Genomic DNA, 17932 nt, shown 5'->3' with positions numbered 1-17932 from the left:
ATTATTAATATTTTCGTAATAATTAATAATATTAGTATTGTTGTTCTTTTTTATTATATTATATTATAAATTTTGTCGATAAATAATATCGGTCAAAAAAGTTGACTAATTTTTTTTCACCACTCTAACTTAGGACCTTGATTAAGAGATCTGACTTTAGTTTAAAAAAATGCAATATTAGTTTGCTGTTACTTTTTTTTTATTAATTACTATCATTGTTTTTGGTTATTATTTTATTCATCTGAGTCCAAGAAACACTAATGAATACAAATATTCTAATTATCAATGCTACGTTATTTTCATATTAATATCAGTTATATATATTTTTCTCTTGTAATCTTGATTAAGTTATGTGATAGACCAATCCTTAATCCAACGTGCATGCATCATCTAGAGTTGTTGCGCCCAGCCCAGAAGCACATCTACCATAGCTACCATCCCTCAAATGAAATTTCCTCTCGAGCCACAACACTGACATTTTTTGGAACTACATGTACATGCAGTTCTGATTATCAGCAACGACATTTTAAACAATCCCAATCTTCTGTCTCGGCCAAGCAATATGGCGTCACTGAGAATAGAAAAAAAAATTATGAAACTAAATTAAATTAATTATAGAAAACGTGCATTGGGCTAGCGGGAAAATAAAAGGAAATTAACAAATAAAGAGTGAAAACTGAAATAGGTTCAAAAGATTCGCAGAAAATGGAAAAGAGTAACGGTTTCAGTGCTTCATCAAACTCATATGTTGGCTTCAAGAGAGAAAGAAAAGGAGCCTAAATTTTTTTGATCGAAAGGAATCAAACCAAGTAACTTAAGGTTTATAAGAACTTACACGTAAGACTAGGTTAAGACACTTTTGGCCTTTGGTAGCCTAAATAGATGTAATGTAAATATAGTAATTAACCCAGAGACTTTGAACAGTAATTGGTATAAATTTTGGAAATCTATTTCAAAAGGCCAAAGTCATAAAAAAATAAAAATCTCTACAGCTGAAATTACAAGTTTTCTAATTATACCTTTCTAAGAGGACTGTTTGCTCTTAATTTCCTATATAAAAAAATTGGATTTTCTAAAACATAATACTAAATTTCAAGACAAATAAAATATTCAATAAGTCAAGACTTAAATTTTATTTAAGTTGGAAGATTTTTTCAAAATTAACTAAAAGAAATTTTTGTTTTATTGTGAAGAAGAAAAAATCCATTGATAATTGCAAGGATAAAAAATGCTAATAATTATCACAATACAAAAAGGAAAAGATGTTACATTTTGCACAAATTATATGCCATCAACCACCATTCTTCTTTACATAAGTTTTACAATTGACAAGGTTAGCGGCAGTACCATACATGACTAGAGCGATTCATTGGCCTAAAATAGTAAAGTATTTGATCATTACATGGTCAACAAAAGTGTTATTATATTATATATTATTCTTTGCGCTTATTTCAACCCGAACGTTTCAACTTGTGCACTACTAGTATTTGTCAAACATGGCTGCAAAGTGTAAAGGACCATACGGTGCCAACCATTTATCTGACTCTCTCCTATCTCGGCACAGTTCACTTTGCTGAAACATGGACGCAAGGCTTGGTATCTCTATTACTAGTAGGTGTAAGACTCACATCATCAGACTGATTCAAAAGAGTCTCTAGCAGCTTTTAGTTGACTAACAGCTTCTCTGATACCAATGCGTTCTTCTGGGTTTTCTGCAGTGCATGATATGCCAACTCCTACAGTTGCATCCACACAATTGAGTTGTACATTTGGTCTCTCTGAAGCGTCATCATGAAAAATGAGGGATAGTAACTGAGGGTCAATGACTTGCACTGTCTTGTTTTTTCAATGCTGATTGCACCCATCTTGAGAAGAGTTCTAATAACACTGTTCCAAAACTATATACATCACCAGCTGCAGATGGTTTCTCTCCCCATCCATACTCTGCATTAGACAACTAACAATACTAATTACTTAGCATGCTTCACAATTTGTAATAAAATTAATCAAAAGGTTCATAAAGAAAGAATAGAGAAACAAATTGGCATATGCATTCATTTATTATACTATTGTTTACTTAAAGAGGAAGGAAGTTATGAGGATTCTAACCTGGAGGTATGTAACCAATTGAACCCCTAAGGACATGAGTGGAGTTTATGGAAACTTGATTAGTTGATCTTTGAATAAGCAACCTAGCCAACCCAAAGTCTCCAACCTTTGCTGTCATGTCTTCATCCAATAGAATGTTGCCAAGCTTCAAATCACAGTGCACAACTGGAATTTCACTATCATTGTGCTGGTAGTTCAATGCACTAGCAACATCTGTAGCTATGGTCAGTCTCTCCATAAGGTTCAACCCACTTCCCTTTGCATGCTTTCTCCTCCCCTTGGTCCAATCTTCCAAGCTATCATTATTTTTAAAGTGAATTCTACAGCATGATGTGATCAGCTTAACCAAATTTCGATGCCTTGAGTTCTTCATAGCCTCACATTCTGCAAAGAAACTCTTTAAAGAGCCAATTCGTAGAGTGTCAAGAACTTTCACTGCAACAGTAGTTCCATGATTTAGATGGTAACATCTCTTTTTTTTTTTTTAAGCTAATTTAAAAAGGATTATTAATTATAAATAAATAGAATTTTAGAAAAATATGAGTTTTCTTATAATTAAATAAATAAAGAGATATAACTTTATTAATTAAAATAATGGTTTGAGAGAAAATAAAAATGATATTTTATTTATTTTTTTGATAGAGAATAAAATAGAATTTATTTTTATAAAATATTAAATAAAGAAAAATAAAGTAAATAATAAGTGGTAAGTATTCTAGAACGTGTTAGGTCAGACAATATCGATGCCTCCTCTTACTCTCAATTTCGTTTTTTCTTCTTCTCCTCCCAAAACCCTCTCTTTTCCCGCAGACCACCAAACTTGTCTCAGAAAAATGACGATCTTGGACTCATTCATCGTTGGATTGTCGTGAAATTTAAACACCAGGTTTGCAACTCAATTATGAGCATTCTCACGGTTGGGAATTATGAAATCATGTCAGAGCTGGGAGAAATACACTTCGCATCATAGCTTTTTCTTTTCCCGCAGAAACTCAAAACCATTCCAGTAAAACTTCAATCCCGATTTCGTTAACCGTTGGATTTTCATGAAATTTTGATACTTGGTTCACGATTCAATTCCGCACACCTTCACCGTTGGAATTTGCAAGATAATATTCATAGAGAGAGAAAAAGGAATCTCACGAAGACAGTATATAGGGAGGTTTCAATCCCTTCTCCGTCTCTCTGACGTTTGGGAACTCTATCGGAGCAGTCGGAGGAAAAACTGGAGGAATCTCAAAAAACTGCTCGAGATGCCGCTATCGCTGTTGGAAGACACGTGAGTCCACTTAGAGGTAAGAGATGAGTTTATCGCAATTGGGGGTTTGAACATGTGTAGGGATCCTTAGAGAACTAAATTTGAGTTTATTTTGGGATGCTTATTGAATTATAATTTTCCCTTTATGATTATAAATACAATATTATTGTGTTCTACGTACCAATTGATGTTCTGATGAAAATTGATTGATAAACTTGAGTGCTCTTGATGTTTTTGTGTTTTGACCCATGATTTTGATTAATTGATTTTTATATAATTGTGAGAAACTATTTCAGGAGTTTTACACCCCATGTTGTGATAAAATCTTTTGTATAAATTGTTATGTTGAGGTTATGAAAATAATTCAAACTGTGAGTATGTGATAAATTGAACATGTGACGGATTATGGAATACATGTGAACTATGAACTGTGCAATCACAACCCGACGAATATTGTAAAACCCTTTACTTTATTATAAGTAGTAAAATGTTTTTTTAATTTATTATTCTCCTTTTAATTTATCTTGTATCTTGACTAGTTTTTTTTTTTAGTATTACATCTAAGAGCATAATTTTATATTCTTATTATTTTTATTATATTTTATTTTTTAAACAATATTTATGTCATTTTACAAACATACCTTTTTTCTTCTCATTTTCTACATAATCAAATAAGATTTGAGATTTTTTTTTTGTACTTTTCACTTTCTTTCCTTCTATTCTTTTCTTCCATTTTTTTATAAACTAAAATTAAGGTTATTGCTAAAAACCGATGCGATATTGCACCCTGCTATCATCATGTCCTCTGTCATTAAAAAAAATTCTTAAATCTTAATTGTCATTACTGAGAGGTTTTGTTTTTGTCAGCGAAATAATCTATGTTTAATGTTGCATTGAGGATTACATAAGACTGTCTACTCATTAAAAAGATAAGAAGTTAATAACTACTTGCTCGTTAAAAAAAAGAAAGAAAAATACATCTTTAATTTTTATATATACTAAAGATATCTCTAACCAATACTTGGAATTTAGTTTCTTTCCATACATAAACTTCATTAAAATAAATTTTATCTCTTCTAACGAAAAAAAAAATCATTTACTAGACCAAAAACCAAACCCTGACAACATGCTTATATATGAGTTAGTGTTGATTGTGTTAATATAAGTGTATATTCTAGTTGCTTTTCTTTCATATCTATTCTTTGATTTGTTTCCAGATCTCATTAGATTGTTCAGATCCAATCTTTTTAGGGATCTATGCACAGTATTGGAAATATATACTTATATTATTCCTTCATGTAAATCAAAATATACAGTATACAGTTTCAAGTAGATTACAAATACATTATTAAAAAATTGTGTTTAGTATTGCATATAATACATGAAAAAGTTTATATAATTATGACGTTTCAGAAAAAAAGGATAGATTTAAAAATAAAATAAAAACTGAAGTAAAAATTGTAAATAAACATTTTGAATTTTCAATCTGTCAATAACTCACCTCAGCATCGGTTTTCTACCAACATATCATTCGTCAACAATATAAAATAATTTTACCAACAATACATTAAAATTAAACTCCTGAATATATACATTGCACAAACTACACAGATGCTCAATTATGTTAACAAGATAGAATAGAAATAGACTTAAAGCAGACAAGATTCATGGCTTCCACGACTTCATTGTGCAGTCTTCACTAAATGTTGCGACAAGATTCCTATGGGGATGATGAGTGACACCTATAACTTCCTTCTCGTGGACCTGCCATTAGCCAGAGAGAATTTCAATATATCATAAATAAATTCATATATCAAGATAACAACCTCAGTAGAAAAATAAGCATATTGCCTCGGAACAGAATACGAGAAAATAAAATCCCACTTAACCATACGCAATGCAGGGAGGGTTGATCAACAGAAAATAAAATCCCATTTATACATTTCATATTTCTGTCTTTCTCTCTGTTAGTTATACAAATTGTTTTATAAATTTTTGGACAAATAACATTTCTCGGTGACAAAAATACCAAAGAAAGACACACTAATTCAAAACATGTAATACGATAATACATATATAAAAACAGTATTACAATATTGATGGAAATTGAGACCAATTTGAAACAAATTTATAGATCTAATCTCTGACTAACTCAAGATACAATTACACATACCTTCATTAGATGCTCCAATTTGCCAGATTGATAGCTGAAGCAGTACATATTCCTGCATTCAATTTGCAGTTCCATGAAGAATATAACAATTTTTGGAAAGATAATTGGCAAATTAGAGATTATTTCGACAAAAAAAAATTACTGATTTGGAAAATGTCATCAAACTCACTTATGGTACTGCAAAATTAGGCTAAGTTATTGTGCTTAAGGAATATGGGAAAATATCACTCAAAAAAGTACGTGATGAAGCAGTTTACAAAATGTACTTAAAATCTTTGTCTACTGGATTAAACGAAGGAGCTGTGTCATATTATACATAAATTAGGATACCTGTCTTCACCAACACAGTAAATCCATTCTCCTTTAGGTGAAACACAGGCTGCAACAAAGTCTCCACCTTCTCTTTTACCAGATGAGAAGCTCTTCACAACCTATCAATCGTCAGAGAAATGATGATGAACTCAATTCTCATACCTTGCAATTAGATCCTAACATGCTGCTACAACACTTCATTGTAAAAACAGATGAAAAGAAACGAGAACAAGTATAGCCCAAGGTTCTCCAAATAGCACGTAAGTAAATGTCCACATTCAGCCAGCACGAATATGCAGAATTACATATATACTTATCCTTGTCAGAACAGACAATTCATTAAGAAAGACAATGCCAACATCCATAATACTAATATAAAGACACTAATGAAATAAGTATAAACAAAATAACTTCCAGTCATCCACTCTTTTATGTATACCTGTCCTTGAAGTGTCATGATATATATGGATGACGTTTTGTTACAAACAACAATGTGATCAGTATTCTTGGGGAAAATGTGAACAGAATTGACAGAAGCATCACCTCCCTAACATTCCAAAGAAATAAGAAATTAGGAAAATGAACAAATTTGCTGGGATGACATCAGAAAATTGAATAGCAAAAACCCATAATAGTAAATTTTTGAAGACACACCCTTAAAGGAGGAGGTGGCTTAAAAGTTTGTATGCAGTCTGTAGTTTTCACATCCCAGACCTACAATACGGAGGAAAAAGACATCTCATATGAACACCAGATAAACAAGGAACTTCAAGTACAATGCCAAGTAACAGACCTTGATTGTACAGTCACTTGAGGCAGTAATAACACGACTCCCATCATTTGTAAAAATTGCATCATTCACATAAGATGTATGGCCACGGAACTCTTTCAACATCTTTCCAGATTTGAGGCCATGAATTCTGTATTACAAAAAGAGGAACATTTTCACTTAACAGTTGCTAACATTTTATCAAAGCATTTCATAATGTTAAGATATAAAATATACTGCAGTAATAAAGCATTAAAGATTTGAACGAGTTGTGCCCTAAATTAAAGAATAAAGAGCAGCACAGAAATGAGTAATTTCATTTGCATCTCCTCCAATATCTCTAATAAGAATCCTCTCACAAGCTTCTCGCGCCATTGTTTGGAAGAAGAATGAAGAAGAGGCTATGAAGAATTGGAACTACAGGAACAAGGATATGTCTCACTTGAAGACAATGAAATGATGATTATATCGAGGAAAAGGAGGACCATTCATGTCCTTTCAGCTAGAAGCTTAGCCTTTCCAGATAGTTAGTATATGACAATTATATTTGGTAGATTTATTTTAGCATTTGAAAAGAAAAATATATTGCAACCAGTAACCACCATGCTTTCCTCCATTGACCGCAATGTCAACCCGACATTTGTATGGTGGATTTTAGGCTTGCTACTATCTACTAATAATAATGCCAACTTCTAATCACTTGGTCATTCATGCTCTGCTTGTTAACATGTTAAAAGAACCTTTCAAGCCAAAATTTTATGTCAGGTGAGCTAATGGACTATAAACGGTTATCTCTAACAAAACAACATTAAATAAGTAAAATTAAATGAAAAACCTTGCTGTGCTGTCAAATGAAGTGCTTAATAACTGGCTTCCATCACGGGAGAAGGAAACACTTGTGACACCTTGAGAATGAGCACGTTCAAGACGCCGTAAGCACTGACCAGTCCTAATACGCCAGACCTAAAATGAAATGTGAAATATACAGTTTTAAGTTTTACATATTAACAGTTGAGGTGAAAACATAAACATTTCCAAAAACAGCAAGTCAGCAACTACAACATCGACAAGAACTGAAGACAGCAAAAATTCAAGGAACCACAAGATAATGAGACAAAGTAGGACCATATGAAGTTATAAACACAAATCATAGAGTGAAATGGAATGCAAGATGGCCCAACATGCACAATAAATAATTTATACCACATTCATATAAATGCTCATTTTTAAAATAAAAAAAGAAAGAAAACCAAATTAAAGACATATTCATCATTAAAAAATAAAAATCAGCCTAGACACAATTACCACTAATCCAAGGCGTAATTTATAAGTCCATAACAACAGTCAAGCATAAGGGAAGAAAAAGACAGCGCAGACTATCATCCATGAAAAAAAAAACCATGCAAGACAGGAAGGTGGGACTGACTAAGCTATGCAAAATAGAGGTGACAGAGCAAAGACCAGAGTACAGAAGTTCTGGCTGCCAAAAAAAAGGAAAGGTTTGGCCAATGGCCAGAAAACACTCGGGTTGCTGGGTGGTACTTGGTAGCCAGAAAAGATGAGGGAAGAATAAGGAGGTACAAATACAGGGTGGGGTGGCTGGGTTATCTGTATGGATGAAGGGATTCTAATCCTAAAATCCTACTGTTGCAAAAAATGGAGTAAAATCACAAAAATTTCCCTACAAAAATGCGTGGCCAATGCCGTAAAAGGGTGGAGGGTGGACAAAATATGTGATTTCGCCACTGCCTAAAGTTGCAGCCACTTCACAATTTTGTCCATAAAATACCACCATCTAGATTGCAATCAGTGCAAAGCAAAAACACAATGCAACCACAAATTAAAGCTACCAGAGGCAAATCTTCCCCACATCATCACTATACTATTGTTGCACAATTTGACGCTATTCACTATTAACCCATGCTTCAAAGTCATACAATCTAAATTTCACCAAATGAATTTTGTTTGGTAGCTCAGTTCTATTTCACAGAAATATCAAAGCTATATGTGCAGTGCACACCTGAAAATATAAAATGTACAAAATCAAGGATACAAGAATTTCTTCTATAGGTTAGCTCATGCAGCCTTAAATGCAGACAAGTATTACTCACTTTAATCTTTCCATCTTGAGACCCAGATGCAAGCATTTCTGAATCTCTGCTAAAGTCTACACAAAGCACAGCATCATCATGCATCATGAACACTTCCTGCAAGTTCATAGAATCAGAAAATGTCTAAGGCAAAGACTTTTGATAAACTATAAGAAATTTCCTTTAAATCAATAGTATTAAAATTCTTAGACAGCATAAATCAAGCAGATATGTTCATAACTTCATACACTTACTGAACACAAAGTGAGCAAGAGACAGATTATCAAAACAAGACATCATATCATGAAAGAAAATACAATCACATGAAAAAAAGGTGTAATCTGTGCATAAATTTATATATATATATATATATATATATATATATATATATATATATATATATATTACAGAACCACCAATCTGTACTTATTTACAGTCAAAGTTGAAATAGTTCCCAAAATGACAACAGAGATCTGAGTGAAATATCTTTTCTACAGCTTTGAATGCAGTTATAAATGTAAAGGTACCAGAGTAACAAAAGTGTTTGGTAACCTTGGGGCTAAGTAAACCTTACCAAGGAAATATATCAGCCAAATATCTATTTCCAAATTCATCATCAACTATCACATACAAGACATTTATTTATTCTTGGCAGGTAAAGCCGTTCAAATAAAAACTCACTCACATCAGCCTGGTACTGTAGATCTTTCTTCAGCTTTCCACTTATGTAATCCCACACCTAGAAATATGTCCAAAAAATCAGGAAGAAAACTGCTGAAAATGAAACTTTAAACTCCAATTATGTATACCTCAATAAACCCATCAACTGAGCATGATACAAGAAACTGCCCATCTGGTGAAAAGCAAGCACATTCTGCATGACTTTTTGTCCCAAACTAAACAAGCAGACACAAAACATAAGGGTCAGATTATGCAAGCCTTGAAAAATAATAAGACAGGGAAAATAATGATGAATAACAAATTTCATATGAAAGAAAAATACAGAAATGGTCAGATTATGCAACCTTCAATGTGATTTGGCAGAATAAAACTAATCAAACTGCGAAACAATGCCTAAATGAATATAGAAAGCATACCTTTATCGTGTGAGAAAGAGTTGTTGGATACATGTCATCCACATCTTGTTTCATAGCAGCTGTTCCACGAAACAAATCAAATTGCGTTCCTGGAGGAAGTAACCCTGAGAAAGCCCAAAGGAAAGCATAGCTCAATCAGCTCAATCAAGATGTAAAGATATAAATTTTCCTACAAATAGCATCTTGACAACCTCTTTATTGGGCCTAACTCAACCCCAAAAGCTAGCTCATGGGGTGACGGTTGCCCTCCACTTATATATTCTATCTTGGCTTTATCTTTAGCCGATGTAAGACTTGGATTTTTTCCCAATACACCCCCTCACGCCCAGACACTTTTGGGCTTGGTGTATGGATGACATGGTGGGTAACCCATTTAATGGATCTAGGATAGGCTCTGATACCATCTTAAAATTTGGGTTTGAGCTTAACTGAACCCCAAAAGCTAGTTCTTGCGGTGAGGGTTGCCCCCCACTTATATATTCTATCTTGGCCTTATCTCTAGCCGATGTGGAACTTGGCTTTTTTCCCAATACAACCAAACATGCCTTATAAGCACTACTTAGGAAGTTATGCCATATCACTAAGCGATGCAGGACTAAACACAGCCACTCATGCCCAGCACAAAGAAGGTGTTGGAGGCTTCAATGAAGGCAGGCTTAGAGTGACCACAATTAAAGCGGCTTTCCAACAAGAAGTTTCTTTTCTGCTGATTATTATAGAAATGAAAGATGCATCATGCATGCATATAACTGAAATGTTCATTCCTAGCATCTATAAGTTGCAGAAATGAAGTAAAGGCTTTGTCCTGGCTCCCGAGACAAAAGAACAAAAAATAAATAACAGAGTGAATTGCATAGGAAACACAACAAAAGAACTTGTAAGCAGATGACCACAGTGATGATAAATCTTAATTTTCATATAAAAGTTGACCATGAAAGTAATTTAACGTGGCATCAACATGTTACTAGGCAATTACCTTGATGCTGCTGCCACTTCAAAGCCTGACCAATTAAAGCCATCAATCGGGATGGTGGCACTACAGTAACTTCTGCTGCAAGAGCTGAAAATGCAATGAAAGAGAAGTTCTTAAAGTAAAATCCCAAAATAAAAGATCAATAACAAACTGTTTGTCTGTATCCCTAGCAATGGAAGAAGAAAACTTTCATTTCCAATCAAGAAACAGTTGTTCATTAAAATAAAAAAGTAAAAAAAAAAAAATAGCATCACAACTAGATAGTAACTACTGCAAAAGTAAAGACAGAAACCTTGGGCTATTTGTGCACGTCGCTTCTCTTTTGTTGAGTCTTGATAAGCCTGTCACATAGGACATAAATCATAAAACCTTGTGCAAATAAACAAAATGAGGTCCAATAAATATCAATCCTGAGGACATAACTAGAAAAAAAACTTCATAAGTCATTATTCATTCTATAATACTCATTATTCCAAGAACAGATAATAATAAGTGTTAATGATTTTTTTTAGTCCTTGAAAATTTTCCATCAGAGTTAAAACTGAATGATGATACAATTGTAGCAAAGTGCAGAAACAAAATAGAAAAAAGGGAAAAAAGCGACAAGTTGCTTAATTTAGACAACAATCACAACATGAAATCGAAAAAAAAAAAAAGAATTACAGAATGTATTTCTAACCTCATTTGGATCAAAATAAGTTCTAACTAGGAGATGATCAAGACGCAAATATCTTTCAGGCTGCTCTTGTTTCATTACACCCATCACCTGCGTTTGCCTTAAAATAGCACGTGCAGTATCCAGTTCTCGAAGTTCAATCATTTCTAATACAATCTGCAATCATGTTAAAATAGAAATCTATTTGAAACATCACTAACTTGACTGAAACAAACAACATTATTAGAGTGTTATAAAGATCAAGGTTTTACAGAGTACAAGACAAGAGTTTATGAATAGTCAAACACTGCTGAACAACAATTCCTGAATATCACTTTATTTGTATTCGCTCAGCTCAATACTCTTTTAGCCTGATTTGTTAGCACCACTTTCACAGTGAAGGGGGAAAAATTGATTCCTAGTAGCCTACCTCATTTGGCAACTATCAAGCATTCTCAAAGACAAGTGAAATTTTTTAGCTTACTCCATTGACAAGAATTGAATCCAGATGTGGGGCACAAATAATTATTTATATTTATAGTTCAAAAATTATTATACTTTGCCATCTAACAAAATCGTTTCTTCTCAACTCACTCTTAAAATATCATTTGTGAATACAAATAATATTTTTTTAACCTAAATTGTTCCAAAATAAATTCTTTCAGCATCAATTTCTACCAAAATTAAAACACCCTTTATTCCACCCATGAGGAGAGTGGAATTAATAACTTAAATCAGTTATTTAAGTCCTTATGATTCTCTCTTTTTTGAAATAAGTTATTAACAGTTTAACACATTGTACTTTAGCCAATTGGGGGGGGGGGGGGGGGGGATCACACATGAACACAATTCTATTATTAAACTACTTATATAGCACAGAAAAATATTACAAATCCCCTAAAATTTGAACAGCACATAATTAAAAAAAAATGATTATGCACTTAAAAGCTAGTGAACCAGCTACACAAAAAGCAAATGAGGATCAACAACTCAATATCTAAAAGGGCACCATCCCAGTAGCTACTACTTGCTAACACTAACCAGCAACAGAGTTTAGGTTAGGCAGATTGATTAACAACAACATTCATCTAGGAAGATTGATTAGCAACAGCATTCAGCATTTCATATGTCAACTGCATCAATATTTTGACCCTCACCAGCCTCTATTTCAACATTTCAGCCTATCCTACCAAATCTCAACAACTCCACCCAACCTCATTGCCCAATTAAAATTTAAAGCTGTTCATATAAATGACAGGGTTTAAAAGTCGTCATAAAGTCCATACCCAGCATTTTACTTTGTGATAGAGTGAACATACACTAAACAGGGACAAGCCATAAACCAAAGTGAGTCACACGCAACACAAAATACCTGCTCATACAAATCCTCCAACTTATTCCTGGGAAGCTTGAGTTGAGAAACTTGAGGCAATATCGCATCCCATCTTCCACTATTAATATCAGCAACAAAGGTTTCAATGCTGTCAACAGTGTTCAGAGAAACCTGGCATTCGTTCTGCAGCATCTGAAAAGTCTGATGCAACGAATTCTCTTTGCAAAACTGAAGCACAATTTTGATGACACTGCGAAGGGGCAAACAGAAATTGAAAATGACACATAAATTTAAAAGAGAAAAAAGATCTATTGTGCGAAAGAACCATTAAACGAGCTTCAATTAGACGTCAAACAAAATTGAAACATGTGATTCAGTAAACGAAGAAAATTAAATTTCCCGATTTTCAAGAGTTCGCAAATGAAACTACTTACTCTCGAGCTTCAATTTCGAGCGTAGACATTGCTGCTATATCGATTGGACTTACACCAAGATGTGTGCGTAGGGTTTTAGTGCAGATTCAACGAAACTCTGTTTTATCACTTATCACTTCCAATGTTCTTCCCAGGCCATAATCGCGGTACTAACGTTATTTTTATTGGAACAAGTGAACAAACAAATCATATTTGCTTCGATCTGGGTCGGGTCAAACCCGATGACCAACATGGGTAGGGTTTTAGGCCTTGTTCTACTGCTAGACGGGCCTCCCTGCCTTAGTTGGGCTAGCCTAGCTTCTTCATGGTTTTCTTTGTATCACAAACCCCCCCAAAAAAAAGAGTTAATGATGATAAAGATTAATTTTATAATTTTTTTCTTATATATAAAAGAAGCTAAGACAATAATTATAACAGAATCAAAGGAGTATAAGAGAAGTGTTATTAGTATTTATTAACACTCTTATTATTAATATTGATTATATAGAGTGTGTTGATAAAATAAAGAGTGCCATTTTAATGAAACATTTTAATGCCTTCTTTTTTACAAGACAAATATGCCATTTCAGTATCGGAACTAATTGTAATGAATTAATAAAACATTAATTATGGGTATAACATCTAGCTCAATTAATTTTCTCAATATACAAACACGTGGCATATCAAGTAAGAAGACTTTTATTATGAGAGAATAAGATGCGTGAATCTTATCTATATTTTTACTTGTAATGTTATCAAATATAGGAAATACATTTATATACCAGTGAACTTTTGACTATGTAAGCTCGTCAATGTATTTATCTATGACTATATGATCCAAACTTATATTTATTATCCTCTTGTATAAATACCCCCTTATTTAATACTCTTCGGACATTATAATAGTAGACAAACCTACACTCATACTTTTAAATTTTTGTGAATAGAAAGACCCATATAAATGAATTATTGTCTATGTATTGTAGATAGTTTTAATGAATACTCATTAGATTTGGGTCTAATTATTTTAATGGATACTTGACTTTTGCAAGCACGTATAGCTCTTATATAAAATTAATAAAACTTAAAAGCAACTATTATGATTTTTATTTATATTACAGTGGGGGAGGCTAGGGAAAATTAAATCTCCAATTAACGGCAATATATACGAATGTCCAGTGATAGTGAAGAAGGACCAGATACAGGACCACAAAGAGCATCTAAAACTAATAATGGAGACATACAAAACAATTCAAATGACTAGGCACAACATTAATAATGGAGAGATAATGTACTATGAGAAAAGTGATGCCCAGGGAAAACTAAGAATCGGGTAACAACTATAGTATGATTATTGATGTATTAAAATAGAATTAAATTGCTTGGAATATATATCGATACAACTAAAATATAGTTTGGGATATTTTGTTAAGTTTATTATTATTTTTCATTTTTATGCTGACGCTTGTTTTTATTTTATACTATTATGCTGTTTCGTACATTTTGATTAATAATCAGTTGTCTTTATGCCTACTTTTACTTTTTTTAACGGGCAAGACTATAGTGACCTCTCTTTTTTAGGGGAAAGACTATAGTGACCTGATGATAGTCACTAAACTAGTAACAGATTTCCCTTTTATAGTATATATGTATAAATTCCTATTTTAATCTTTAATTAAAAAGGTAGAGTACAAATTAATGTAATTGATTATGAATTTTGTCTATTGATATTTTTAAAAGCCATCACTTTGATCCTTTCTTCGTTGGCGGCAGGTTATCTGGTAGATGATACGGTATGATATTTTTAGATACTAGGAATAGAAAATAATGTCAAAAAAATTATAATAATTCACACATTTAACTTACATTTTATTTTATCAATTAAATTATACTGGAACCATCTAATAATATGTAATAGTGCGGATGTAGTGAAAAATACTATAATTTAGTTTGATATAAAACTTCGTGACATATATCCTAAAATGAAAAATATATTTAAATGAAAGAATAATTATAGATTATTTTATTTTAAAAATTCAAAAATTATAATATAAATTATAGGTTATATAAAACTCCCCTTTAATCTATCATCTTAAGGAAAATTTTGCATGTGAGTCTGACAATAATGATTGGAACAAATTATTGTTATGAAAAATTTAAGGTTTTAATGTGTGTGTTTTAATCTCGATTATTTAAATATGATTTAATAATTTAAGTTTATAACACTTATTTCTTATAATAAAAAAAATCTCACAAGGAAGGTATTTGATAAAAGTTATTTTTTTATAAGTGAAAAGAGTAATTTTCTTAAAAGTTGTTGGTATAAGTGGTTCGATATTTTAGTTCTTTAATTAAGATTTAGGATTTAATCTCTAACTTTGATATGGAATCACAATTAAAAATATTGCTTTATCTCAAAATGAGGCAATTCAATGAGAAATAATTAATTGGATGTCAAATAAGAAGTCTTCGATACCTTTCGTTAAAAAAAAAAAAAGAATATAATTTTGAACCATAATTTCATACATAAATTATTAAGATTTAATAGCATCTAATTAGTTAGAAAAAAGTCATGTGCCTAATGACATTCTTACTAAAGACATCTTATATGAAAATAACCAGCAATATAAAAAAGTTACGCCCATTGTTTTCATTATATAAAAAAAATGATGACATTTATCAATGGACATTTGTCAAAAGTCAAATCTACGCCCATTGTTTTATACGTAGGGTGAGAGAAAAGATAATAACCAGCAAGAAATATACAGAACTTATATACATGATGCCAAGTAGAGAGATAGATAGGTACAATAGACAATTGCATGCAGTTAGAAAAGTCGCGATTTGTGGAAAAGTTTGTTTTGGATAATCTTTGTCTATATCATGATCTGGGGAAGCTTTAGAAATAAAAAAGAACCACCAAAGACATTATTTTGCGACCTATATATATAAAAGCAGTTCAACATACACTATCATCTAGAACTTGTGTAGTTTGAAATGAACTTTTCTTGCAAATTTATTATACTAATTATAATCTCCTTGACTTCATATGTGTTTTGCAAGGACGAATACTAGGTGGCAGTAAAAGGTTGCCTCCACTTAGTTTTGGGTGGCTTCTAGTGAGTGAAATTTATCATTTTTTGTCATCTTTCTTTCTAATATATAACCTCTTTAAGTTTTAAAAAATAAAATTTGTTAAACAATTAGTCCAATATGTTGAATGTAGCATTCAGGTTCCGTTGATGACCTTAAACCAAAATTTCCTCAGTTGAAAACTATTTTAAAAAAATGCAGGAAATAAATCTTTCATTGTTTTTTTATTCACTTCGAGAATAACTTATGAGACTTATATCAGCTATGAAGTATCGACACGGACACGTAAATACTTGTAATGTCCAAAATATAAAACGTAGACGGGTATCGTGTCAGTGTTAAATATTGACACGGATGCGTGTCAAATACCGAACACGACAAAGAACTAGAATGTCCATGCTTCATAGTATATCAGTAACCTAGCGGAGCTCAACTTAACAATTTAGCTTAATAATGTGTATTGCATACACATATACAATATATTAGATAAAATTTAAGAAAAATATTAAAAATAACTGGTACAATGACATGCGTTAAAAAATTGTAGTAAAACAACATCGATTATTTTTTTTTATAATATCTGCTGTATAGAGAGAGAAACAGAAGCAATTCTTTTTATTAATTTATTTTTGTTGGACATTTTAATGTAATTGATCTCTTTATTATGTTAAAATAAGAGTGCACGCTTGTTTTAATGTAATAACGAGATGCTCGGTTTAGGCAAATTTTGGAAGTTACATGGAAGTCAAATTTTGGAAGTTACATGGAAGTTATTTTTCAAGAAAAGACAGTTTTTTAAAAAGATAAACTTCCATCAACCGCCAACCGTTTTTTTTTTAAAGGATAAAACTTTCATAACTTCCTTCAACCGCCAAAAACCACCTGTTCTTTGATTATAAATAATCATCCTGGTTCAGAAAGCATAACATGTGAAAAACTCACAAGACCAAAACAAAACTCTTGAATTATAATCTTCTGATTTTATCCGATTGAACAATTTTGGTTGAACCCCGAAATTTGATTCAATCTGAAAGTGTTTATACACGACTTCAGATTTATCCAGGATTATCTCGATTTTCAAAATTAACCAACAAAAGATTGAATCAAATCTTTCGAGATGACGAACGATAGTTCGAAGATGACAAGCAAGTTTGCGAAGTTGGACAAGTTTGAAGGACAGGATTTCAGAAGATGGCAGAAGAAGATGCACTTTCTCTTGACAACATTGAATGTGGTGTATGTGCTGAGTACACCGATGCCGGTGTATATGGAAGGCGAAACTCTGGATCAAACAAGGAAGCATTCGAAATGGGAGAACGACGATTACATTTGTCGTGGACACATTCTGAACGGTATGTCTGACTCTCTCTTTGATATTTATCAAAATGTTGAGTCTGCTAAGGAATTATGGGACTCTCTTGAATCCAAGTATATGGCAGAAGATGCCTCAAGTAACAAATTCTTAGTTAGTAATTTCTTTAATTACAAAATGATTGATTCGAGGCCTGTTATGGAGCAATATAATGAACTGCTGCGGATTTTGGGTCAGTTTACTCAACATGATTTGAAAATGGATGAATCCATTGCAGTTTCATCTATAATTGATAAACTGTCTTCTTCTTGGAAAGACTTCAAGCATACCTTGAAACATATGAAG

At 32.3% G+C, this 17932-nt stretch overlaps 1 protein-coding gene across 1 annotated transcript; it reads right to left on the bottom strand.

Moving 5' to 3' along the window:
* Positions 1-4819: 4819 nt before the first annotated feature.
* Positions 4820-13367, bottom strand: LOC114413044 (suppressor of mec-8 and unc-52 protein homolog 1-like). The gene is made up of 16 exons (XM_028377197.1): positions 13204-13367; positions 12809-13019; positions 11461-11613; positions 11074-11122; positions 10785-10868; positions 9809-9912; positions 9521-9607; positions 9397-9450; positions 8733-8828; positions 7457-7584; positions 6646-6772; positions 6507-6566; positions 6292-6399; positions 5871-5971; positions 5541-5592; positions 4820-5131 (listed from the first exon to the last, which is right to left on the bottom strand). The coding sequence occupies exons 1-16, from the start codon at positions 13230-13232 to the stop codon at positions 5033-5035; spliced, it is 1542 nt and encodes a 513-aa protein (XP_028232998.1). The 5' UTR covers positions 13233-13367; the 3' UTR covers positions 4820-5032.
* Positions 13368-17932: the final 4565 nt, after the last annotated feature.

This window comes from Glycine soja, chromosome 5 (genome assembly GCF_004193775.1).
Source record: "Glycine soja cultivar W05 chromosome 5, ASM419377v2, whole genome shotgun sequence".
NCBI lineage: Eukaryota > Viridiplantae > Streptophyta > Magnoliopsida > Fabales > Fabaceae > Glycine > Glycine soja.
Note: the sequence above shows the minus strand (reverse complement) of the source record. Positions and strands in the feature narration are given on the sequence as shown.